A 22,543-nucleotide genomic window follows, 5' to 3' on the forward strand; every position below is an offset into this window, starting at 1 on the left:
CTCGTTATAATCAATATGAATATTCCGATCAAACTGAATACAATCTTACATCAACAACACATGACTAGCAATGCGTTGATAATAACAAATAATAAGATTACAAACAACGTTATGTTTATAAGTGTTGTAAAATGTGCGGGTCCTTCCAACGGGACTGGGCTGCGGTTTGGGGTGTGTGTGAAAAAGAGGGAGAGAGAAAAGAGGAGCGTTTTTTTTCGCAATGAGACCATTTTCTCTGATGTTCCCTCTTTGGTGACTTACTTGTACCACATGAAAAGTAATAAATATTTTGGACCAAGTTACATGTGTCCTCTTTCATTCACCAGCTGCAATGAAAAGAGTTTACCCCGAAACTAATATTATTCGGCCCTGGAGTAATAAGTGAATCTCCCCTGATATCTCTTAACACAACAGAGCAGAGAACAGAACAGAGCAGGAAAGGTTTACACATGTAATATTTTTCCTGAGGCGATTTAAAGCAAAATACACAATGACTCTCAATCAAGCATATCTACAATGATAAGGAACGTGGTTACTTACTGAGTTATTAACGCACAGCAATGCCACGTGAAGAATGGATGGACTTAGAGCACTATTGGAGTGCACTGGGCAAGTCTGAACATGTTCCGCCCACGCAAGCGCAACAGGCAGGTCTGTACAATTACATAATTTATCGGCTTAAATATATCGGCCTAATTATGACATTGGATCGATAACGATAATCTTAAAAATATCGTTTTTCGGCCGATAACGATATAGCCGCCAATATATCGTGCATCCCTAATTCACAATATTATTGTATGTACGGTATTTTTGTGTTAGTATATGAAATAAATGCAGCATTGGTCCCAGTTTTGATCCCTACATTTTCAAAGGTTGTATTTGTGTCTATAGCAGATTGATCTTTCATGTATGGCTGAATCAAGATGCTCCTTTATTATTAGGTGACTTGTATAACCTTGACTTTAATCTATCTGTATGGAGACTCTTTATTGGCAAATCATGGTGTCTTCCTATTTCTCTGCCCTGTTTTAGACCAGACACACGACGGTGGTCTGTGGCATCTGTCTCGTCTGGATATGGAACAAATCCACCCAGTTCTGCTGTTTCAGTGAGTGGGCCCCCTCAGTTATTCTGAAATTCTCTCTTTGTTTTCGTTTTCTTGAGCCATCAATACGTTTCCTCTGCAGTGTTTTCTTTATATACGCAGAGTATGCACAGAGCAGATGTGTTTAGCTTGTGTATACACGAAAAATATATATCAAATATAAAAATGTTTTGCACGTTTCCTGTTAATTAGTTACTCGACTGTTTATTAGTACTTGTTAAGCACATATTGCTGCTCTATTTTGTATAACATTATCATATTGTAGATCTCTTTACCCTACCCCATACCCAAACAGAACATCTACAGCTAGTATCTTACTTGCTATCAGAAAGCAGTCCTGTGGAGCTTTATTGATTGTAAATATGTGTTCAGTAATCGAAAGTGTTATGAAATGTTTTATCTGCATGCTATTTGTTTTTACTTTTAGAGAGCAGTACAGCAAAAGTACTAATGCAGAACATTAGAGACAGAAATGCGCAGTGTGGTATATATAAATATCCATAGATAATTTTTTGTTTTATATTATAAAGACAGTATATACTTTATTTTACTATTCTTTTGTGGAAATTGCACTGAAATTCTACTGCTCAAATCATTTGTTATTTGCCTGCAGATTTTTTTCTACTGTATTAATCCTTGTGGATAATTCCCAATGGTGTAAATTGATTTACATTTGTCTTCCCATCAAGAAAAGGAAAAAAAAAAGCTCCTTTCTGTTTTGAAATGCTGTACAGCCATTCATGGCTTACGCGATGAGGTCAGCCTTGTTCAACAATGTCCTATTGAGTCAGTGTCAGAGAAGACTTTATTCGGAGGGAAACTGTGAAGCTTCTCTGGTTTCCTCCTCCAAGCGCTGCTCCAGTCATGTGCTCTTCTGCTCATTCTCTTCCACTGAGATTTCAGTTTACGCCTGGTCTTCAATTACCCTCTATACCACAGACTTACTTCAAGCTACAATGGAAAATGTCCAATCCTGTAGTTGCCTTGCATAATTGCACAGACTAATAAGCAGCTTTGGATTGTCAGATGCTCACCGCTTGTATTTCATGCAATTTGAGAACGTGTGCCCAGCCTCGCTATGCAGGCTCTTGTACGTTCATAGCTAAACAACTGTTGTGACTTTTTTATTTTGACACGCATCTATAAGAGTGATGCAACAGGCGCAAGTCTGTATGATTTACAAGTCTTTACAGGCACAAGTCTTTACAAAGTCTTTTTTTTTTTTTTTTTTGGTCTGTAGCGAACAACGTTAAAAATGGATTTATATAAGTAAAGGTTGAAAGCTTGTAAACTTTTGACCACTTCTGGAGCTTGTGGAAAAAACATTCAGTCAGATTGCTTTTGTGGTGTAGACACTCTCACAGCTGATTGATTTCACTTCAATCGGACAGTCAGCCATTGGGCAGCGTCAACCACTCTGAGACTCTCAGACCAAAAACTTAAGTGACAAAACTAAGCAAATGTCTCGTCAAGACAAGAGGGAAGGCAAAGAAGCCAGTTTTGATTTTGTCACATTCTTTAAAGTCTGTGCAAAATCAGGATTTACAGTTTTGCTGATCATGCTGATGCTGACGATCATGCTTGATCACAGCCCGAAGATCCTGAAGATAGTGGCAGGGGTTGGCTCGGGCATAGAATCTAAAATCTACTTTAGCCACAATTTATTTAATCTCGCCCCTATTACCATTAGTTTAATATGCGAGAATGATGTGTCAAAAGAATGTTCCTATTCAATTTTTTTAGTTTCTGTTGGTAGTACATCAACATTAAAATAAGTCTCAGCTACTTCTGGTCCACACAGACTTTAAATATTTGCAATAAATTAATATTTGCAAATGATACAGAATTTCAGAGTTCCTCCGTGATCATTTAAATTTTTGCTATTTAAAGCTGTGCACGCTGAGGAAGGCATTGTGCTGAAAAGTTTGTATTTTGTATCACCTAAAGAAGAATGTAAAATAAAAACTATACAAAGTATTTTAATGAGTGTGAATCATGACCTTCTGAATACTAATAAAAACTGGACCCTAGTTCGTAGTTCTAGTTTGTTATGTATATTGTGGCAGCATTGAACACTCTGATTAGCTGTCCAAACCAAGAACTAAAGTGGAGAAACTAAGCAAATGACGCAAGTCAAAACGGAACTCAAATAATCTGGCTTTTATTTTTTCTGATATCTTAAATGCTGCTTTATTTATGGTTTGTATGTGTGCAGCACTAGCTCTGGTTTCTTTTTGTGGAAAGACATTAGAGATACTGTCACCTGCGGGTATGGAAAAATTCATCCTCTAACACAGGCTCTGAATCTACTTTCTTGTTTTAGTTCACTGTTATGTCGCTGCCTTCTTAATTAATTCATAAACATTCCTGCAAACGGTCTAGCAAGACTAAATTTAAAGTCAGGTTAAAGGTAAAAATGTAATGTTTTCCCTTAAGAGTCCTGACTCTAATGTGAGCTTGCAGTCTTTGACATAGATTTTCAGGTATCAGTTCAAAAACTGAAGCTGCTTTTCTTTTGTGTTCATGTATAAATTGCACAATTGTATTTCGCAATATTGGTTCAAAAGATCAAGAAAGTCTATAGTATACACCCACCCAAAGCTGTCAAAGGTGGACAAATGAGACATTTATAGCAGCAGGTGTAAACTAGAAAATGTCTCCCTTGTCTGATCTGATCGAACCAAACAGATTTTATTGAATGTAAACACATCCTAAACATCTGAATCTTGCTGTGTTTCTCTCTCTCTTTCTTGTGCTAGTCTTCCTCCTCCTCACAGGAGCTCCTGCACCAGCTGCCCTCTCAGCCCACCCCAGATGACCTCAATCGCCTCTTCAAGCATTTCAGGAGCACAGAGAGTGTGGCAGATGAGGATGGACAGCCCTCTCGGTTCCATCCTCGCTCCCGCAGTCTGAGGTTTCTGCTTGCTCATTCAGCTAACATGTCAAATGCAGCATTTTCCTATAGAGAGACAGCAGTAAGCTGGTGAATGTTTACTGTACGTTTGTATCTTCTGAATTTCTTGATGCCAAATGAATAAGGATGAAGGATTAGTTTGGCTTGTACATGCCAAGGCATTACTCACTCTCGCAAAGCTGTGGGCAAAAGTTTGCAAACAGCGTATTTTAATTAGCTAATGCTCGACAATCCTCTCAGTGTGGACAGATTTGGGCAGATTTGTTGGTTTATGCAGTTAGAGTGATTAATCACCCTGGCAAGTTTGCCTTAACCTGTAAGGAAATTGAAAAGTATGGTGATATGGTTAAAATAAACTCACTACTATAGTTTAAAGGGATAATTCATCCAAAAATAAAAATGTATTCATAGTTTACTCATCCTCTACTTGTTTTATACTTGTACGAGTTTTGTGACCCGAGTAAATTACCAGCCGATAATTTTCCTTTTTCTCTCTGCTCCCCATGGTTTCCTGTCAATGCTCTCCACTGTCCCAATGTGTTTTTACACCAAATGCGGATTAAGCGTCAAACATGAATGATTTACATGTTAAGTCAACGTAAAGACGTGAATAGACATCCTGCTGTGTGACAGAGACATTGCTTGAGTTGGAAAATCTAAACTTCAGCTGACATTCGCGCCATGTTAACCACTTTGAAAAGAACACAATGATTTCCTATTACGTGACATTGCATTAACTTTGCTTTTCAAACCAAAATAAATGAAATTGCCTATAAAAATGCAAAAAATACCAATTTCCATTTCCTAATAACAAGTTATGAGTCATATATTACTGTTTTAAGCAATGTGTAGCCTGTATATACATTTTACTGTATATTTATGTATACATTATTCATATTTAGTTTTGATGTTATTTCGATTTAAGTGATCAGTAACGACATTAATGCACACAAAGAATTTTATTTTTTTCTGGCTCAGACATTTTAAGTGCAGAGGAAAAAAAGAACCAAGACCTTCACAATTCTTTAGAGGAAAGTCAGTCATGCATGGTTTAAAACAGAATCAAGATGAGTGATTAGTGACAGAATTACATTTGTTTGTACATAATTCTAAAAGTAAATGTGCATGAACACCAATGCAATTTAACTGAAGTATCTTTGTTTTTTTTTTAGCCCTGGGCGGACGTGTGGCTCCTTTGATAATGAAATTGTGATGATGAATCACGTTTACAAAGAACGGTTTCCAAAGGTAATTAAGTTCAGACATTTACATTTTGTTTTCCACCACAGACACGGACGCCACGTCATGTCGTCACATGCTATTTACTTTGTTTAAATTGTGGCTGTGGGAAAATTGGAGCCCTGGTTGGTCCAAACAAAATAAATGACAATTGTCACCTACAACGTCTCAGTTCTTTTTTTTTATTTAATTTTTTTATCTTTCTTCCAGGCTACGGCTCAGATGGAGGGGCGTTTGCTGGCAGTGATTGCAGACTATTCTCCAGACAGCGCTCCTCCTCTTGCTGATGGAGTGCTGGGCTTCATTCAGCACCAGCTGGTCGAGCTTGTCCGAGACTGTCTGGAGAAGTCCAGAAAGGGGCTCATCACATCCAGCTACTTCATGGAACTACAGGAGAAATTAGAAAATTTTCTTCATGAGGTACAAAAACATGTTGTACAACTGAATTTAAAATGAGAGATTTATTATGTTGTTGAAATTTGCATTTTGACAAACGCACAGCAATATAAATTTCAGTACTAAAAAGATAAAAATTCTAATTTGCTCATTGTTTACCCTTATTCAACCCATCCGAGTTCCTTTTTTACTTTTAAACACAACAGAAGCTCTTTTAAAGAATGCTGTTTTTTAGCCTTTGACTTCCATAGTAGGAAAAAGGCAAGAATATATTTTTAGACATTATATTAATTAATTAAACATTAAATTTAGACATTTTTAGAATGTTTTTCAAAAGCATAAAAAAACAATTTACTGACCCCAATTTTGTAAAGGGTAGCATATGTCTCAATTAAATGTTGCAAAACCAACAACAAACCAAATACTATTGGAAAAATTATATATTAGGTACATTTTCTTTTTTATTTTGTTGCCAACCCAGGTTAAGATATTGTAGGGGAAATCTGCAAGCCCTTTCATCCTCTATAGAAAGCCAGGTTCCACACTCTTCAGACTTCAAAATTCAGAAAAATACCAAAAATATCCGCTTTCAGTGGTTCAATCTGAATCTGTGGGTTAAGCTACGAAAAAAATACATTTGTGCGGGCATACAACAAAGATAACAACTTAATTCAACAGTTTCTTCTCCGCGTCAGTATAGTGTACATGTTGCTCTCAGGCAGGATTCTCAGAGGAAGTTCCGTGTGGGTATTTTGGGCGTGGTGTTATAGCATTTCTTAGTTATTTGTTAATTTTTGATCAATGTCAGTTATTTGTTCAATAAGTTCATCAGTGTTCGATCAATATTAACTATGTATTGCACCACAGGAAGTGTTTTTTTCCACCTGCTTTCTTCAAAGAATGTGTACACGTGACCACTTAAAATCAGTTTTTCTGGATTCCTTAGGTATGGGTATGATTAAAAGGTTAATATTTGTTTCATACTATAAAGATGTCATAACATTTCTTCAAAATATCAAAGACGAATATTGTCATTTGGAAGAAACATCATAAGTAGTTTACTATAAGTTTTCAGGTCTACAGATTTGTTTTCATATGCCTGTAACTTGATGGAAAGGCTTTAATTGCAGTGCTTGTGTTAACATATGCTTGTTGCTATTACTAGATGCTTTCTGCTGTCACCAATGTCTGTTTTGTTGTTTGCTTTGTTACTAAGAGGAAAGTGTGCCGCACATATTTACAAATTCTTTTCAAACACCAGTCTTAGCTGTGTGTGTGTCAATGCTGTGACGTTCACTTACAGCACACCATTAAAAAGGTATTTGTAAACCTTTCTGCCCTGTAAAGACCCTGCTATACTAACAGCAAATATCTTTGCCTTTCTTTATTTAGGTGATAAAAGGAAGTTTGAAATAACCAAGCAGCTGCATTCACCTTATTGTGCAATGCAGAAGTAAGCTCTTTTTTTGCAGTAGTTTCAGGACTTCTGATTCATTTGCCTATAGGGCTCTACAAACAAGCGTGTTTATGACTCTAGATAAAAATATTACAAGAAAATAAAAATTTTTTACAGTTAAAGGTACAGTGAAGTGCTTTGAAATGTGCATTTTTATTTGATGTTTAACATAATGTCAATGGAAACACTAAGGCCCCATTTACACTGCCAGTTAGAGGGCACCTATGTTGAAAAATCTACTTTTCAAGCTGTTTGGACACACATATGTGTAGGTGTAGTGTATATACCGTCATATTGGTGTGATAAAAACACACCCAGTCCTTTTTTTTTTTTTTTTTTTTAATTTAACAACATCAAAACGGTGGACCAATTGGAGCGGTCTTTAGATCGACCGCAGCTTGACGTAGGAGTGCGGTCCCCCCCGCCCACCAATATTAATTGACAGGTGCGCATCACCATGTCCTCAGTTTGTTGTTTGACGTCCGCCATTTTCAGCATGTGATTCAAGTCACTAAAGGAACACCCTTGCTCTATTTTTAAATGTAAGGCTCATTAGGCTCAACACAAGATCAACATTCACCACATGATCCCTGTAATCAAAATTATTGTTTGTAACTTTAGGTGGGTTTGCAAACCTGTGTACTTTTCATTGCACCTTCCTTAAACTTTAGCCGTTTGGATTTCTCGCGGTCACAGAAGCTCCCTGTGCAGCTGGAACAACTAGGTGCAGCTGGAAAGTGGGAACGTGTTGCCTCATGTGCGTGTTCCTCCATTGGAAATAAAATAACAAACTTTTCTGCAGGTCGCACACCAGAAGTGCAGCTCAGTGACGCTCAGCGCCTCTCACTCATGTTGCTTCTCTCTGTCTGCCAAATACAGCACAGATCGGGGGGAGCTCTTGTTTTGGCCCCCTTTGTTACATTGGGTGGGAAGCCGCAACACACCCCTAAAGCAGTGAGCTGTGTACACTCCCATAAAATAACACTTTTTAACACATTATTAAAAAAAAATAAAAAATGTGAACTGTGTTTTGAACTGAACCTAAACTGGCACACTTAGAAGAACCATAATATTAATATTAAATCTTAAAGGTGCAGTAGGTGATCTACCAAAATGCCAACCGCTTAGCACAGGGGTGTCAAACTCAATTCCTAAAGGGCCGAAGCCCTGCACAGTTTAGTTCCAACCCTGCTTCAACACACTTACCTGTAGGTTTCAAACAAGCCGGAAGGACTCAATTAGTTTGATCAGGTGTGTTTAATTAGGGTTTTAACTAAACTGTGCAGAGCTGCGGCCCTTTTGGAACAGAGTTTGACACCTGTGGCTTAGCATATTATCTTTGGACGACAGGACTGTGATTCAAAGCCACACCTCCTGAAATCGCGAGCGCGCACCGCGTCACAACAGCAGACAGACAACCCACTGGTTCATGTCATTTGCCAGTTAGTTGGTGTTTAGCCAGCGCCGTGCAGGAATTACATTTCTTACTTAGCCACACTTACATGCTATTTTAGAGCGAATATTCAGAGTAGCGTGGTTGTTCAAAAATGACCCAATGTGAATATAAAAGCAACTTCAGCTCAATAAAGCAGGTTAGGCGGAATAGCGCTATTTACTGATGTTTTGTAGTTAAACTAAACATAAATCTACATTATAGATGCTGTAAAAGGACTTTATGAAACTGAAAATAATCACATCATTTTTTCGCCGGCAGATTTCACTGGCTGAACAACACGTCTGTGCATATAAGTCATTCATAACAGAACACAATCTGACATAAGCTTAGCCTGACTAAAATAGTTTTAAAACAGAACATTACCTGTCTAACAGTAATACTTCAGCTATGGTGTCGTCCTTCCTCCAGCGTGCTAAAGTAACTCGCATATTGATTCAGGTTTTTAAAAGTTTCAATTCAGCATTTGATTTCTCCCGGTCTCATGACTCCAAGGCGCTTATGCAGACGGGCACGCGCGAATGGCGGATATGCGTCCGAATCTGCATTTTGCTGATAGACAGTTTGAGCTGCTTATCGGAATTATGGATGTCAGTCCGACTCTATTTAATTGGATAAACATTTTTTAGCTCTATGCCTTACCCAGAATATAAAAATACACAAACACATTTAGATCATTTACTGTAATCATTACTATTGGACTTTGAAGAGACTTCCAACCAGCACAACAAAAAATGTTTCTGAAGAGAATCACCTACTGCACCTTTAAAAAAGGGGTAAACTGTGTGCCCTTTAAATGTGACCCAATTCTGAATTTATTTGTTTATTTTTTGCTCATATGTGACAGATCGGATGTCTTCTATGACCGTGTAAATTTGAAAAAAAAACAAAAAAAACGCATGCATTCGGATATTCAGAGATCGGTTTCAGGCCTCCTTCATATATGGAAAAAAATCAGATATAAATCGCATATTTAGCAATGCGACTATCATGTAAACAGGCAAATTAGATTTATTGAGGAATTCCATTTTTTACATCATGAAACTTGCGACAATGTGGTGCTTCTCCTTCGGTTTAATGACGTAAAAGGAAGAGCGTTTGTGTAGACGCTGACGCGGTAAACAACAACAACAGTGGAAACATAGAGGAGGAGGAAAGTGGTCAGTCGGCACAATTTGCTCCCACTAGACATGAGATCTTTCTCGTACCCATAAATTCCTCTGAAAGGTGGAGGACATCATATAAAAACCAGGCGCAAGCTGCGATGACAGCCCTTTTTTATTTCCCCTGTCTCAAAATCATTTTAAAGTTGGCCGAACTTCGTATATTTTGCAGAGCTAAAAGCAAGACAATTTCTTCCATCGTGGCCAGTGTGGCACATATGCTAGAACCCCCCTTTACGCATGCGCGACGTCAGAAATTGTATAGCAAATGTAAACACGTGAATTGGGTATGGGTCACAATTAAAAGAATGTGTAAACAAGACAGGCAAAAAAAAAAAATCATATACAGGCAACAAATCGGAATAAGGCATCAAGACCTGACAGTGTAAACGGGGCCTAAGAGAGGGTGGGACATAGTGTAGCTTTTTCCTCTTAAAAAAAAAAAAAAACAGATAATAGTATTTTGTTTTATCACCGCTCTAGCTAAAAGCATCAAATGAAAAGCAAATGAGGAACTTCTTCATGGCGGCGGGGCATGTGAGATACTAGAGAGTAAGTGATTGGTTGTGATTAAATGAGAAACTAGTTTGAGGTGATGTGAATAAAACCGTTGATTTATTTAGGTGGAAGTGACAAACTACAAGCTTTACATGTTTGTATCATTTTTATATTTTCCAAACATGAATTTTGTCACTGTTTCGGAGCACACAAGCTTACAGATATCTTTAAAACTATCAATACTGGTACTAACATTTAAAACTTTATTTCATGGGACTTTTCAAAATCAATGGAAGTAAATGAGAATGGAATTCTTGATATAGATAATTGGGTTTCTGTTATGTGAAAGAATAAGGTCAATACAGTTAACAAATATCCTGATACTACCCACACTACTGACAGTGGCATTTAAATATGTAAATATGTGTTGCACACTGTGCTTTCAGTAGCATGATGAACATGACTAAAAGAACAGTGGTGAGTAACAGCCATTCAAGATGTATTTCAAAACAGCAATGAATGTGGACATTTGCCTGAGCTCTGCCATCCAGTCAGGTCATGTCATGTCATGTTTATTCATCTAGCTGTTTTTTAATAGCAATTTCCATTTTGCTTTGGGCCTTAAAGAGAGAGGTAACACAAGATTTCATATACACTCATCTATGAGTGTAGGGATGTATTAATTCATATTGTTGAAATCGATTGGGATATGAGAGGATTTAGATTGGTTGGCATGTCATGCAAATCGCGATTTTTATGAACTGCAGGGATCATTGTGTTTATAGTAAACCCACATAACATGCGCAATATATGGTGATCAGGTTGTATTAATAGTTTAAAGTGGTGACGAGTGTACATGTTGATATTGAGGAAGTTCTATCTTTATTCAAACCGCAGGAGTGCCAGCCCACACAAGCCAATATCTGGCCTGTCATCAAACTGGCAGTATGAATACAACTTTTATAATCTTTGTTTAATGTCATCGATGTAGTTTTTTCATCAGCGCCAGACATCCCAGTGCAGAAATCCCCCCTCTTGCCAGAGAAAGTATATATGCTGAGCTTTCCCACTCACTATTCTTTGGCTTGGTCCCTGAATATCCAGGGTCGCTACAGCAGAATGAACCACCTGTTACTCTGGAAAATGTTTTATGCGGTGGATGCCCTTCCAGCTCCAACCCAGCACTGACAGAATAGCACAAAGTCTTAGTTTGTATTAAATACAGCTACTTTATTTTTATTAAATAAAGTAAGGGGTTGGAGGGGCGTGTTAAAAAAATAGTATTTAAATTTTTTTGACTATCTGTTTTATTTTATATGGAAATGTGCAGCATTTCAGAAATAATAAAAGATCACCTTATTTAAAAAAAAAAACAAAAAAAACATTGAATTGTTACATGCCTGCTTGAGTGGTTTCAAAACTTTGATTTTCTGTTTAATGTTGACCACAGAAGAAGATATTTTGACCCATGTTGTAGTAAGGCTGCCTGATTAATTAATAAAAGATTGTGATCTCAATTCGACCCTACACACCAAATACAACCAAATACATTTTTAAGGTCAGGAAAGAAGTGTAAAGACTGCCGCTGAAGTCTTCACATTGTTTTATATACAGTGCTCTGCAACATGTACACCTCCAAATGGTGTTGAAAGAGTCACATTCTGTATTTATAAGACTTAATTTACCCAAAAATGTCATTTCTGTCATGTAATGATGTATTCGCGGCTGCAAATTCACGCATGAGCTGACACGCTGTTTGTTTACTACCGAGAAGACTCGCCTGTGCTCTTCAGAACCTGCATAGGCTGTGAATAACAGGTAATAGTGTCGTAAGTAACAGTCAGTTTGTTGCACAGAATGGTCGTTTGGGAGCTGTGCAGGAAGTATGATTTGCATGTATGCTTTTTCATCAAAGTGACGGTAGCCTTGAGATGAGCGCACTCGGCAGTGAAAGTGAAATCGGCGCGCACATTTAAATGATCATCTTGCATTTTCGAGATATGATTACTACAAGCATCTGATATGTTTTTTTCTTTCATTGCAAACACAAAGTGTTGTACATTAAAATAAATGCTTAACACTGTGTCAGTATAACTGCACTATACAAAATGTAGCATTTTAACCAACAGTAGACCTACACAGAGGCCTAATTTATTATTATTGTTTTACCACATGTTTGAGCAATAACAATAATAATAGCCTACTCATATTAACTTTTATTTTACATCTACAGAATCGTGATCTTGATTTTAAGCAAAAAAAAAAAAAGGTAATTCTTATTTTAGCCAGAATCATGCAGCTCTATGTTGTAGGACTATAGCTATTGACTTCCATAGTAGGAAAAATTATTTGCTTCCACAGATTCTGATGAATTTATTCATGGTTTTTGGGTTAACAATCCCTTTAATACAGCCACAGCCTGTCTCCTTTTATCCAAGCGTGACTGAGAGCCTCATGACAATCTGAAATCTCAAACAGAATTTTAAGACATTTTTAGACTTGATTCGATCAAGTGATTTTTACCAGATGTCGTATATAAGACTTTGTTATGAAATTAACTCTCTTAAAGACATTTTTTGCACAGTGACATCAAGAAAAATCTTAGAACTTTTATCATATACCTGTATTACAGGGCATCTGCGGGGTCTTAAAAAGTCTTAATGTCCTAAATGTCAAAAGGTAAGTTTTAGGTCTTAAAAAGTCTTAAAATACTCATGTTATGTTGTAGGTCTTAAATCTTTTTTTTAACACGTTTTATTTTTCCCTTGATCATGTATAGCTACCCAATCCGGCCATTAACGCCCATACAATCACCAACAATCCATCTCAATAAAACTTTTAATTTAAAAATAGCATTTAATTACGTTCCTTACTGTTACATATTGCGCTGAAACGTTCCCCATTTATTTACTGCTGAGGAGACTGACCTATATATTTTTTTATTATAAAATTATTATTATTATTATTATTGTAGACTGAAGTAATTGTCAGCTATGTTTTGTTTTATACTTGGTAAGAGTTTTAGGCTTTGTGAATGGATATATTTGAAATTTAATAAAAAAATATTTAAACAAAATTATTATTATTGTATTATTAAATGTATTAAACCTTGTCCATCTCAGCGAGGAAAGCATCAACTTCAAGTGAGGTGGAGAATAGTTTGAATCCTACTTGATATCGGACTCACAGTGTGGCTGAATATCGGATGGCGTATTCAGTGCCTTTCTCCCGAAGCTTTTTCTTCATGTCATTAAATTTGTTTATCTTTCATTTCATCTCAACACTATAGTCTGGTTAGAAAGAGATTCGCTTCTCATTCAGGGACAGTTCACCTTTAATTATAGCCAGTCAAAGAACCTTATTCTTTTCTCTGTAATTTAGAAATTCAGCGATGATGGGTCTGGTCCTGTCGGAAAACCTTCCGACGCGGTGGGCTCTCTCCAGAGTAATCGGAGTAGTGAAGTTTTCCTTCCCTAACAGTTGCGGGATGAGACTTTCTAAGTATCCAACTGTGTCACGGCCCTCTGACTTCTGCGGGATGTTTATAAACTTTATTTTGATCTCCTACTCCAGTTCTCGAGATCATCAGTTTTTTTCTTTTAGGAATGTTATTTCTTTTTCCATCTTTACAATTTGCGCGCAGGAGTCTGTCAAATTGTCCTCGTTAGCACCAATCCTGACCTGCATTTCGTCCACCTGGTCAACTAGAGTTGAAAGTGACAGTTAAATTTTGAACAAAGAACTTTGGATTTCGCTTGTTTTATTTATTTGAGATGTAAGTTCGTTGTTACGTTCACGAATCGCTTTCATGAGAGATTTAAGCAATAGTTTTTTTGTTTAGCTGCTATCTTTCGGGGTATCAGGGATCTGACGTCAAATCGTTTTGTTCACTTTCTCACGCCAAAAGTTTAAAAATTTCCCCTGATTAATGGATGAAACATATCTAAGAGAACATGTGATCCAGTTAGAGATAAATTATTACTAGTAAAAAAGTAACAACTGATGTGGCACCCCCGGAGTTCACTGACACGTGTCTTGCTTTGATGCCTGCATCACGTGACTCCCCTTATTAAATGTATTGAATAAAAAAAATTTGATGGGGCAATTAAAAATCTTTTATCACTGAGATTTTTGAAAAAAATCGAGTGTAACCCATGTGTAAGTCTAAATTTTCATATATAATAGTCTTAAAATGGCAGAAACCCTGATACTAGTGCTAAACATCTTATTTAATTGATGGATTCATTTGTTAAATTGTGTATTTATTATTGAAGTGTTCCTGACATGAAAATAGCCTTGGTTGCTGACATGGCATTAAATAAATAAATACATGACTGAGAGCCTCATATCTCTTGACATATCGCCCCAAAAGCCCTGTCTTATTCTTTTAATTGGCCCTATTTGTGTCCTGCTTTCTTTTTTCTAAAAAATGACATCCATTATGCATCTATACAGAAGCATTGAGGCATTTTTATTTAAAAAGAAAAACTTGTAATACCAATAACATGTAATATCTAAACAGGCACATGTTGTCCTGGGTTAGTTTTAAAGTAAACTGGCAGCTTTCATTCCTCATACCAAACTGCTGCTGTCATGTGCAGTTTTTGCCTGGAAGGATACTGAAGAGAGCACGCTCGTCGTCTGCTGTGTCTGTGTGGCCTGGCAGTCATGTCAACACTGTGAAGGGAGAGATGGTTAATTAGGGCAAGTGAGAGACTGTTTTGTCTCCCCAAGGAGTTTTTGCTTCATGCCTATGAAGTCATGAATAGCAAATGAAGGAAAGGGGCTGATCAAATGAAGCAAGAGGAAACAAGTCGTGGTGCAACGAATTCATTTCTAAGATGCTTGTGTTTTAAAATGTTTTAAAAGATAACATGTTATAGAGTAGCATTTAAATATAACATGTTAAAAAGTGGCATTTTCTTTTTTTATTTTGCATTGCACAGTTGTGAAGTGCTGTCTTATGGGTTTAGAATGATACAGCGTTAAATTAATAATGACAGAAATTCATTTTTGGGTGAACTATGCCTTTTTTCTTTAATATCATTGGAAGCTTAAGGGGTTTTTATGCTCTTATTCCAAGATTGCTTGTCTCTGTCCCCACACTGTGAATTGGGTCACTTATTTCTGTAACTTTTAGCATTTAAAAACACATTTTTTCTCCCTTGTGCTTGAGTCCACCAATCTTCATGCAAAAATTTAGGTTGTTTTGTTTTTGAGCTCGTGTAGTTTATTTGCATTGGCCCTGAATGTTTTTCTTTTACCCACAGGCATATGAGCGCTCTGAGAGTGAGGAAGTGACTGTGATTGCCAAACTCGTGAAGAAGATTCTCATCATTATTTCCAGGCCAGCAAGACTACTGGAATGTCTGGTAAAATGATGATTAACACCGTTTTAAAAAGCATATGTTTTACATTTATTTACAATTGACATTCATGTTGTTTTGTTTCTTAATAATAAATGGACAACCAAACCAAATTATATGTAATTTATTAGCGGTAGGAAGTCTGAATGAATGAAGGAATGTATGTATCAAAGAAAGAAAAGTCAGAAAGTTACACTGCTTTTCTTACCTAGATTTTTTTGTCTTGTTTCTAGTCCAAATATCTACAAATTCTTTAATTAGAAAGCATTTTCTAGATGAGTAAAAAATATTGTTCTGTTTTGAGAAATATTGTGCCCAAATTGTGAGCGAGCTTTTGCTTAAACAAGCAAAATAATCTACCAATAGGGTAAAAAAAAAAAAAAAAAATCTTGTTTTTGATTTAAAACAAGAATATTTTTCTTACCCCATTGGCAGATTGTTTTGCCTGTTTTTTTGTTTTTTTATATAATATATATTCAAAACAGTTCAGAAAAAAAAAACATTTTCAAAGGAACATGGAAACAAAAAAGACATACAATACAAGTGGCAAAGATTACCGAATACAATCTTATTTACATTCGTGTTTATGGTTGATAAAATGTTGCTATATAAAATTTTGTTAAAGGTTACGTACCAAAAATCAACAAGCTCCACATATATATATATATATATATATATATATATATATATATATATATATATATATATATATATAAAAGCACCACAATAAAATTTAAACATTAGGTCTCTTCTCAATCTTTTACCCTATTAAGGCAAGGTAAGTTTATTTATATAGCACAATTCATTTACAGTGGCAATTCAAAGTGCTTTACATAAGCAGGAATAAAAGAGACAAGTATGAATAAAATAAAAACAGATGAAAACTGCGTAAAGTTTTACCATATTCTAAAACTTTGATGTATCATATTTTCTCACTTTACTCTGGCACTTCCCCATTCTGGTGATCACGCCCCACCCCTATTGGACATCTCCAACAGATTCAAATTTTTACCTGTAATCGAAAGGTTAAGCTTTACAGCTCTAATTACGTGCCCAGTATGCAGCCATTTTATAGGCTTGTTGTCTCAAGCAAAGTGTCAGTACTTCCATATCATACCTTTTACAATATCATGCCATTCACCTACAGATTGAGGATCTTCCTTGAGCCATTTCCTTGTAATAGCCTTTTTATTGAAAAAAAATTGCTAGTAGTGTATTAAGATGATATGCATAATTGTTTTGGTATTTCTGCAGAGTAAATTCCCAGGCACATAGTTTTAAAATTACATTCCAGATTCAATCCTATTATTGCCTTTATCTCTTTATTCAAATCTTGCCAATTGGTGTGTATTGCAATCCCAAAATACGTGGAAATGATCAACCAATACATTTTCTCCAGAATTCACTATTTTTTGATCTCTAGTTTGAAAGTATTTTAGTTTAGGTATCATAAAGAACCTGATTACATTTTTGCGAATAAACTCCCTCCATAAATCTGAATTAATTGTGATCATTTGTGTTTCCCAAATAGTTAGCCATTCCTCATTTGTAGGCCCACCCGGAATCGGCGAGCGCAGAATTCCGCAGATTTCCGCAGATTTTTAGCCCATCTTTAATTCTGTTTATTTTCTTGAGTAAATGTGTGTAAATCCATATTTATTCAGTTTTTTAATTAATTACTGTAATATTATTGACTAAAATGAAAATGTTCATCTGATTTATGTTCAATGCAGTTTGTACAGTATTATTTTCTGTCTTTCACTTGATATATTATATGATTTATTTACCAAATAAAGTGAATCTAATTGGATTTGCATTTTAAACATTAAATAAAAGTTAAAAAGATATTATTTTTTATTTCATATATTACGGTTTTAGTTATGATACTCCCAAAATAATTTCGCTAAAAACCCGCAGACTTCTACCAAAATTCTCTGCAGAAATAGCAAAAAGGTCAGCAGATTCTGTCTCGCCCTACTCATTTGTTATAGTTATATTGGCTTCCTTTTCCCGTTTCTGTTTTAAAAACATTGTTGAGTGTTTTTTTTTATTTTGTTTTTTTTTATGTCAGGCAGGAATAAATTATTGATACTAGTTTCTTATTCACCTACATTTTGTGAGTTTCTACAAATACCTGCATTAATGTTGGTTCTATATCTTCTGAATATTTTATGTTTGTATTTTAATAGTCTCTAACTTGAATATAACGGAAAAAGTCTTGTTTATATGTGAAGTTATATGTATTCAAAAGTTGTTGAAAACGTTCTAATTCATTATCAGTAGTAATGAGACAGAAGGATGTTATGCCTTGCAAACTCCATTGTTTTAATCTTAGATCTAGTTTTGCTTGTTTAAATTGAATATCTGTTTTGCTTTTGTTAGGGAAAATTCTTGATTTTGCCATATTATTTCTTAAATCAAGACCTTGTTTTGCTTGTCTAGAAAATGCTTTTTGATTTAAGAATATTTAGATATTCAGACTAGAAACAAGACAAAAAATGTGAGTAAGAACCATTTTTTGCTTTGTAGTTTGTTTCAAAATTGTCATAAGAAGGTGTGTTGTTCAATCGTTTTAGGACTTTTTAAAAAAAAAATTTATAAAGGTTTGATTCATTTGTTTAAATGTTGCCTATTTCAAATACACATAAAGTTTGTAATTACTGTCTGAATTTGTTGTCTTATGCCATTTTAGATAGTAATGTCATTTAATTTCTCTTTTTGATAAACAGGAATTTGACCCTGAGGAATTTTATCAGCGTCTAGAAGTTGCAGAAGGCCAAGCCAAAGTTGGCCAGGGAATTAAGACTGACATCCCCAGATACATCATCAGCCAACTAGGTCTCACCCGAGACCCCCTGGAGGGTATAATTATGATTTATCTATCACCCCACCCAAAAATTATTGTGTTTTTTTTTTTCTGTCTATGTTGTAGCGTATAATTAAAAAGTAGCTTTAGGCAAATGAGTGATTGATTTTCCTCTTGTCTTTGGGTTCAGACATGGTGCAACTTGAGCACAACAGCTCAGGCAGCTCAAGCAGAGAGCTCGATGACTCTGCAGAGGTAAGAAAATAAACACTGCTTCTCTAAGCTGCTGGAGGTCTCGTGTTTTCCATTCCATGAGGTCCAGTCTGTACGTTACATTGCCAGCAAGGTCTAAACAATCATCCTTTCCACCATTGCATAAGTCAAGAGTTTTATCTGACTCAAATGAAATCAACAATGCACGGTGCTAATTCAATCCAAATGTAGTAATGACTAATTTTGGCTAAACATTTAGCCAAATTTACCCCCCCCCAACACATTTTCTCTCTGCATACCTAAAAGGTCATATCAAATAAGTGTGTCTGGTATAACGCCTTATTTAGATTAATTAAAGCTTTAGTCAAAAAAACAGTGTCCGAAAGCATTAATTGGGATGGATTGAGTCACATTTAAAGTAGTTTTAGAATATATCTTGTGCTCAGGAAGACTCAATTTATTATATAAACATTATATAAAAGTAGAAGTGATATGGTGTTTTCTATTTTCTATATTTTAATACATGTAAATAAAGTATTTGAATATAGTATTCTTTTAATATTTTTAAAGAATTGAAAAATGTTTGTATCAAAGAAGAGTCTAAATTCTCAGTATAGTGTTCTGTCAGATTTTTGTATAGTTCTGCTATTGAGAGTTTTATTTTCTTTCTTTTGTGCTCCAGAATCGTCCTGGAATCATGACGCCTCGAAGGAAGCCTCTGGAAAGAGATTTTGAGACCATAAAGCTCATCAGCAATGGGGCTTATGGGTGAGCTCACCCTTACTGTTCTTTTCTTCAGAGAAGGAACTGGCATTTTTATAGTCATATGAATTTAGGTCATCCGTTGACTAAAGGAATGAATACGCTACACAACTTTGCCCAGATTTCTGGCCCATTTTGCAGTCTGGATGAGTCAGTGCTTGATGCTAAAGGTCAAAACAAGTCTTCAGGCTTTGAGCAGTTAGAGTACATATATTTTATGGGAATTTGAATGGAAACACATTTATTTTTTAACTTAAGAACATGATTTTGTCCAATTTGGGGTCCATATTTTGAGCCGATTTTGGAACGCATCACTCTTGTTTGTCATCACCCTTTTAGTTGATATATGCTCATGAAAATCGTTACAACACAACTGTAGTAATAAACAAATTATTCAATAGGCTTCAGTTTTCTACGCTATAATTATAAACCATCACAGTACATTACAGTTTATTAGTTTACAATACTACAGTATTCTCTTCTATTCATTAACAAAGAGTTATACACATTATACACTTTACTATGTGGTTCAAAAACATGTTTGTTGTAAATTATTATAGTTTTTTCTCCATGTGGATATCTTCCAGACATCCCGAAATAACAGATGAAAGCATAGAAAAGCGTGGACGCATAGTCTACATTACATTAATGTTTATTTTTGTAAGAGGGAAAAGTGCTCCAAAGTAATAACAGTCTTGTTTTCTCGCAAGAGTTGCATTTTTTTGTTCTGTCTGTGAATATACCATCAACAAACATTCACTACTGTTGCGCATATAAACGTTAACGTTGCATTAGTTTATTCCGCCGAAACGCCAGTTAAGACTTGGATTATTGCAAAACAAAATGGAGATTTCATTACAGCGATTACATGGAAGGGTACATTTATTTGTATTCTCCTGGATTTTGCATAAGTGTAGTGATGTTTGTATCTGATTTTTGTACAACACAGTAACATTTATACACATAGCTAAGCCTGTATATAATCTTCATTGTTGCTGTCAAATAAATTATCGCGTTTAAAAAAGCTTGAACACATAGATGTATTGAAAAAATGTTTATTACATGTCGCCTTTTGTTCCATTTTTCAGCCAGTTTCTTGAACTTTTTCCTATTTATAAGTAAAAACTTTTGCAGGTCTATAAAAGCTGTCTGGCCTTACTTATTTTGGCTGATTTAAACAATCATAAACAACATAAAACAGGAATCACTATCAGAACATCAAAATATTTCTATGTAGAAGAATCACCTCCTGCCCTCCATCTGAATTCCACGCGTCATCAGTGAGGTCATGTGAAAACAACCTAATGTGCTAATGATAACATCTCAAGCACACTAGTGTATGCATACAGTATGTGAAACTAAATACTTGGGTATATGTGAACTATTAAGAATATGAGATTCTGATCTTTCTGTTGATTGCAGGGCTGTATACCTTGTCAGACACCGCGAGACAAGGCAGCGTTTTGCAATGAAGAAGATCAACCGGCAGAACTTGATCTTGAGGAACCAGATCCAGCAGGTGTTTGTAGAGCGAGACATCCTGACGTTTGCAGAAAACCCATTTGTGGTCAGCATGTACTGCTCCTTTGAGACTCGCCGACACCTCTGCATGGTCATGGAGTATGTGGAGGGTGAGTCGGAGGAGTCGTGCTGTCATCTAATCTTATGACGCACATCATTTCTCATGGATTGGGTCAAAGTATGAAACTCAATTATTTATTATAAAAATCATCTTTGCAGGTGGAGACTGTGCAAATTTGCTAAAGAACATGGGTCCCTTGCCGGTGGACATGGCCAGAATGTATTTTGCAGAGACTGTTCTTGCACTAGAGTATCTTCATAATTATGGCATTGTGCACAGGGATCTCAAACCTGACAAGTAAGAGCTGCTCCATGATGCAATCCTGCTGTTACGCATGACTTTGTGTCCTTCAAAACGTTGCATTCACTGTGTTTGTTTCCCTTTTTCAGCTTGCTCATTACGTCAATGGGCCATATTAAACTGACTGACTTTGGCTTGTCTAAAATCGGTTTAATGAACATGACCACAAACCTTTATGAGGAGCACATGGAGAAAGACACCAGAGAGTTCATTGATAAACAGGTTGGTCTACTTGTACATGAGCACATCACATCCTGTACTAATTTTAAAAGTTCTACCTCGTGTGTATTTTTTTTTCTTTTCCTTCCATAAAAAGTAAAGTGCACAACCTGACAAAAGTATTGTCGCCTATCCAAGTTTTAGGAACAACAAATAATAACTCAACTTCTAGTTGATCATTTGGTCCAGATGACTTTATCTTATTAATAAAGTCATCTGGAATGGCAAAGAAAGCATTCTTGCAGGAATCTCAGAGTTCATTAAGCTTATTTGGATTCATCTTCAATGCCTCCTTCATCTTACCCCAGACATGCTCAATAATGTTCATCCTGGTGACTGGGTTGGCCAATCCTGGAGCACCCTGACCCTTTTTGCTTTAAGGAACTTTGATGTAGAGGCTGAAGTATTAGAAGGAGCGCTTTCCTGCTGAAGAATGTCTTGATACCTCAGGCTGTTGCCATCAGGATGTTGCCATTCAATCTGCGGATCTCTGAATGTAACTCCAAACCGTGATTTTTCTTTCACCAAACTTGACTGATTTCTTTGAGAATCTTGGATCCATGTGGGATCCAATAGGTCTTCTGCAGTATTTGTGATAATTGGGATGCAGTTCAACAGATGATTCATCAGAAAAATCTACCTTCTGCCACTTCTCCAAATGATCAACTGAAGTCAAGGTATTAATTGTTGTTACAACTGAGATTAGCAACAAAACTTTTGTCAGGTAGTGTATGTGCAAAGTATGTGAAAGGTCAAAGCAGCCTTATGGAATGGGTTGGAAAATTGTAAGAAAATGATGTCTTTAAATAATTGATTTTACTTTTATAACATACTAGATAAGGTATCTGTTTATTGCTATGTATATTTTGTTTAATTTGTTTATTCGTTGTAATGTTAATGCAAAATTCCTGAAAGGAGGTAAAAAGGGAAAGGTTTTTGTTTGATTAATGCCTTAAATTAAGGACTTAATTAATTTTGTTTTACTTTAATAATGTTTTTCATTTATTATTTATTTGTCTTATTATATATTATTTAATTTTTTCATTTTATTCCTGTTATAGTTCTAAA

At 35.8% G+C, this 22,543-nt stretch overlaps 1 protein-coding gene across 4 annotated transcripts in view; it reads left to right on the forward strand.

Moving 5' to 3' along the window:
• The window catches only part of mast3a (microtubule associated serine/threonine kinase 3a), a 55,992-nt gene that overhangs the window by 14,480 nt on the left and 18,969 nt on the right, over window positions 1-22,543 (forward strand). For all 4 annotated transcript variants that reach the window (XM_021471251.3, XM_073925816.1, XM_021471249.3 and 1 more), the window contains 11 exons: window positions 1,036-1,111; window positions 3,868-4,022; window positions 5,195-5,270; window positions 5,472-5,681; window positions 15,498-15,599; window positions 18,323-18,455; window positions 18,590-18,654; window positions 19,295-19,380; window positions 20,797-21,005; window positions 21,115-21,253; window positions 21,346-21,478. In XM_021471251.3, coding sequence (XP_021326926.2) covers window positions 1,036-1,111; window positions 3,868-4,022; window positions 5,195-5,270; window positions 5,472-5,681; window positions 15,498-15,599; window positions 18,323-18,455; window positions 18,590-18,654; window positions 19,295-19,380; window positions 20,797-21,005; window positions 21,115-21,253; window positions 21,346-21,478 — 1,384 coding nt within the window. The remainder of the gene's footprint in view (window positions 1-1,035; window positions 1,112-3,867; window positions 4,023-5,194; window positions 5,271-5,471; window positions 5,682-15,497; window positions 15,600-18,322; window positions 18,456-18,589; window positions 18,655-19,294; window positions 19,381-20,796; window positions 21,006-21,114; window positions 21,254-21,345; window positions 21,479-22,543) is intronic.

Source organism: Danio rerio, chromosome 2 (genome assembly GCF_049306965.1).
Source record: "Danio rerio strain Tuebingen ecotype United States chromosome 2, GRCz12tu, whole genome shotgun sequence".
NCBI classification, from domain to species: domain Eukaryota; kingdom Metazoa; phylum Chordata; class Actinopteri; order Cypriniformes; family Danionidae; genus Danio; species Danio rerio.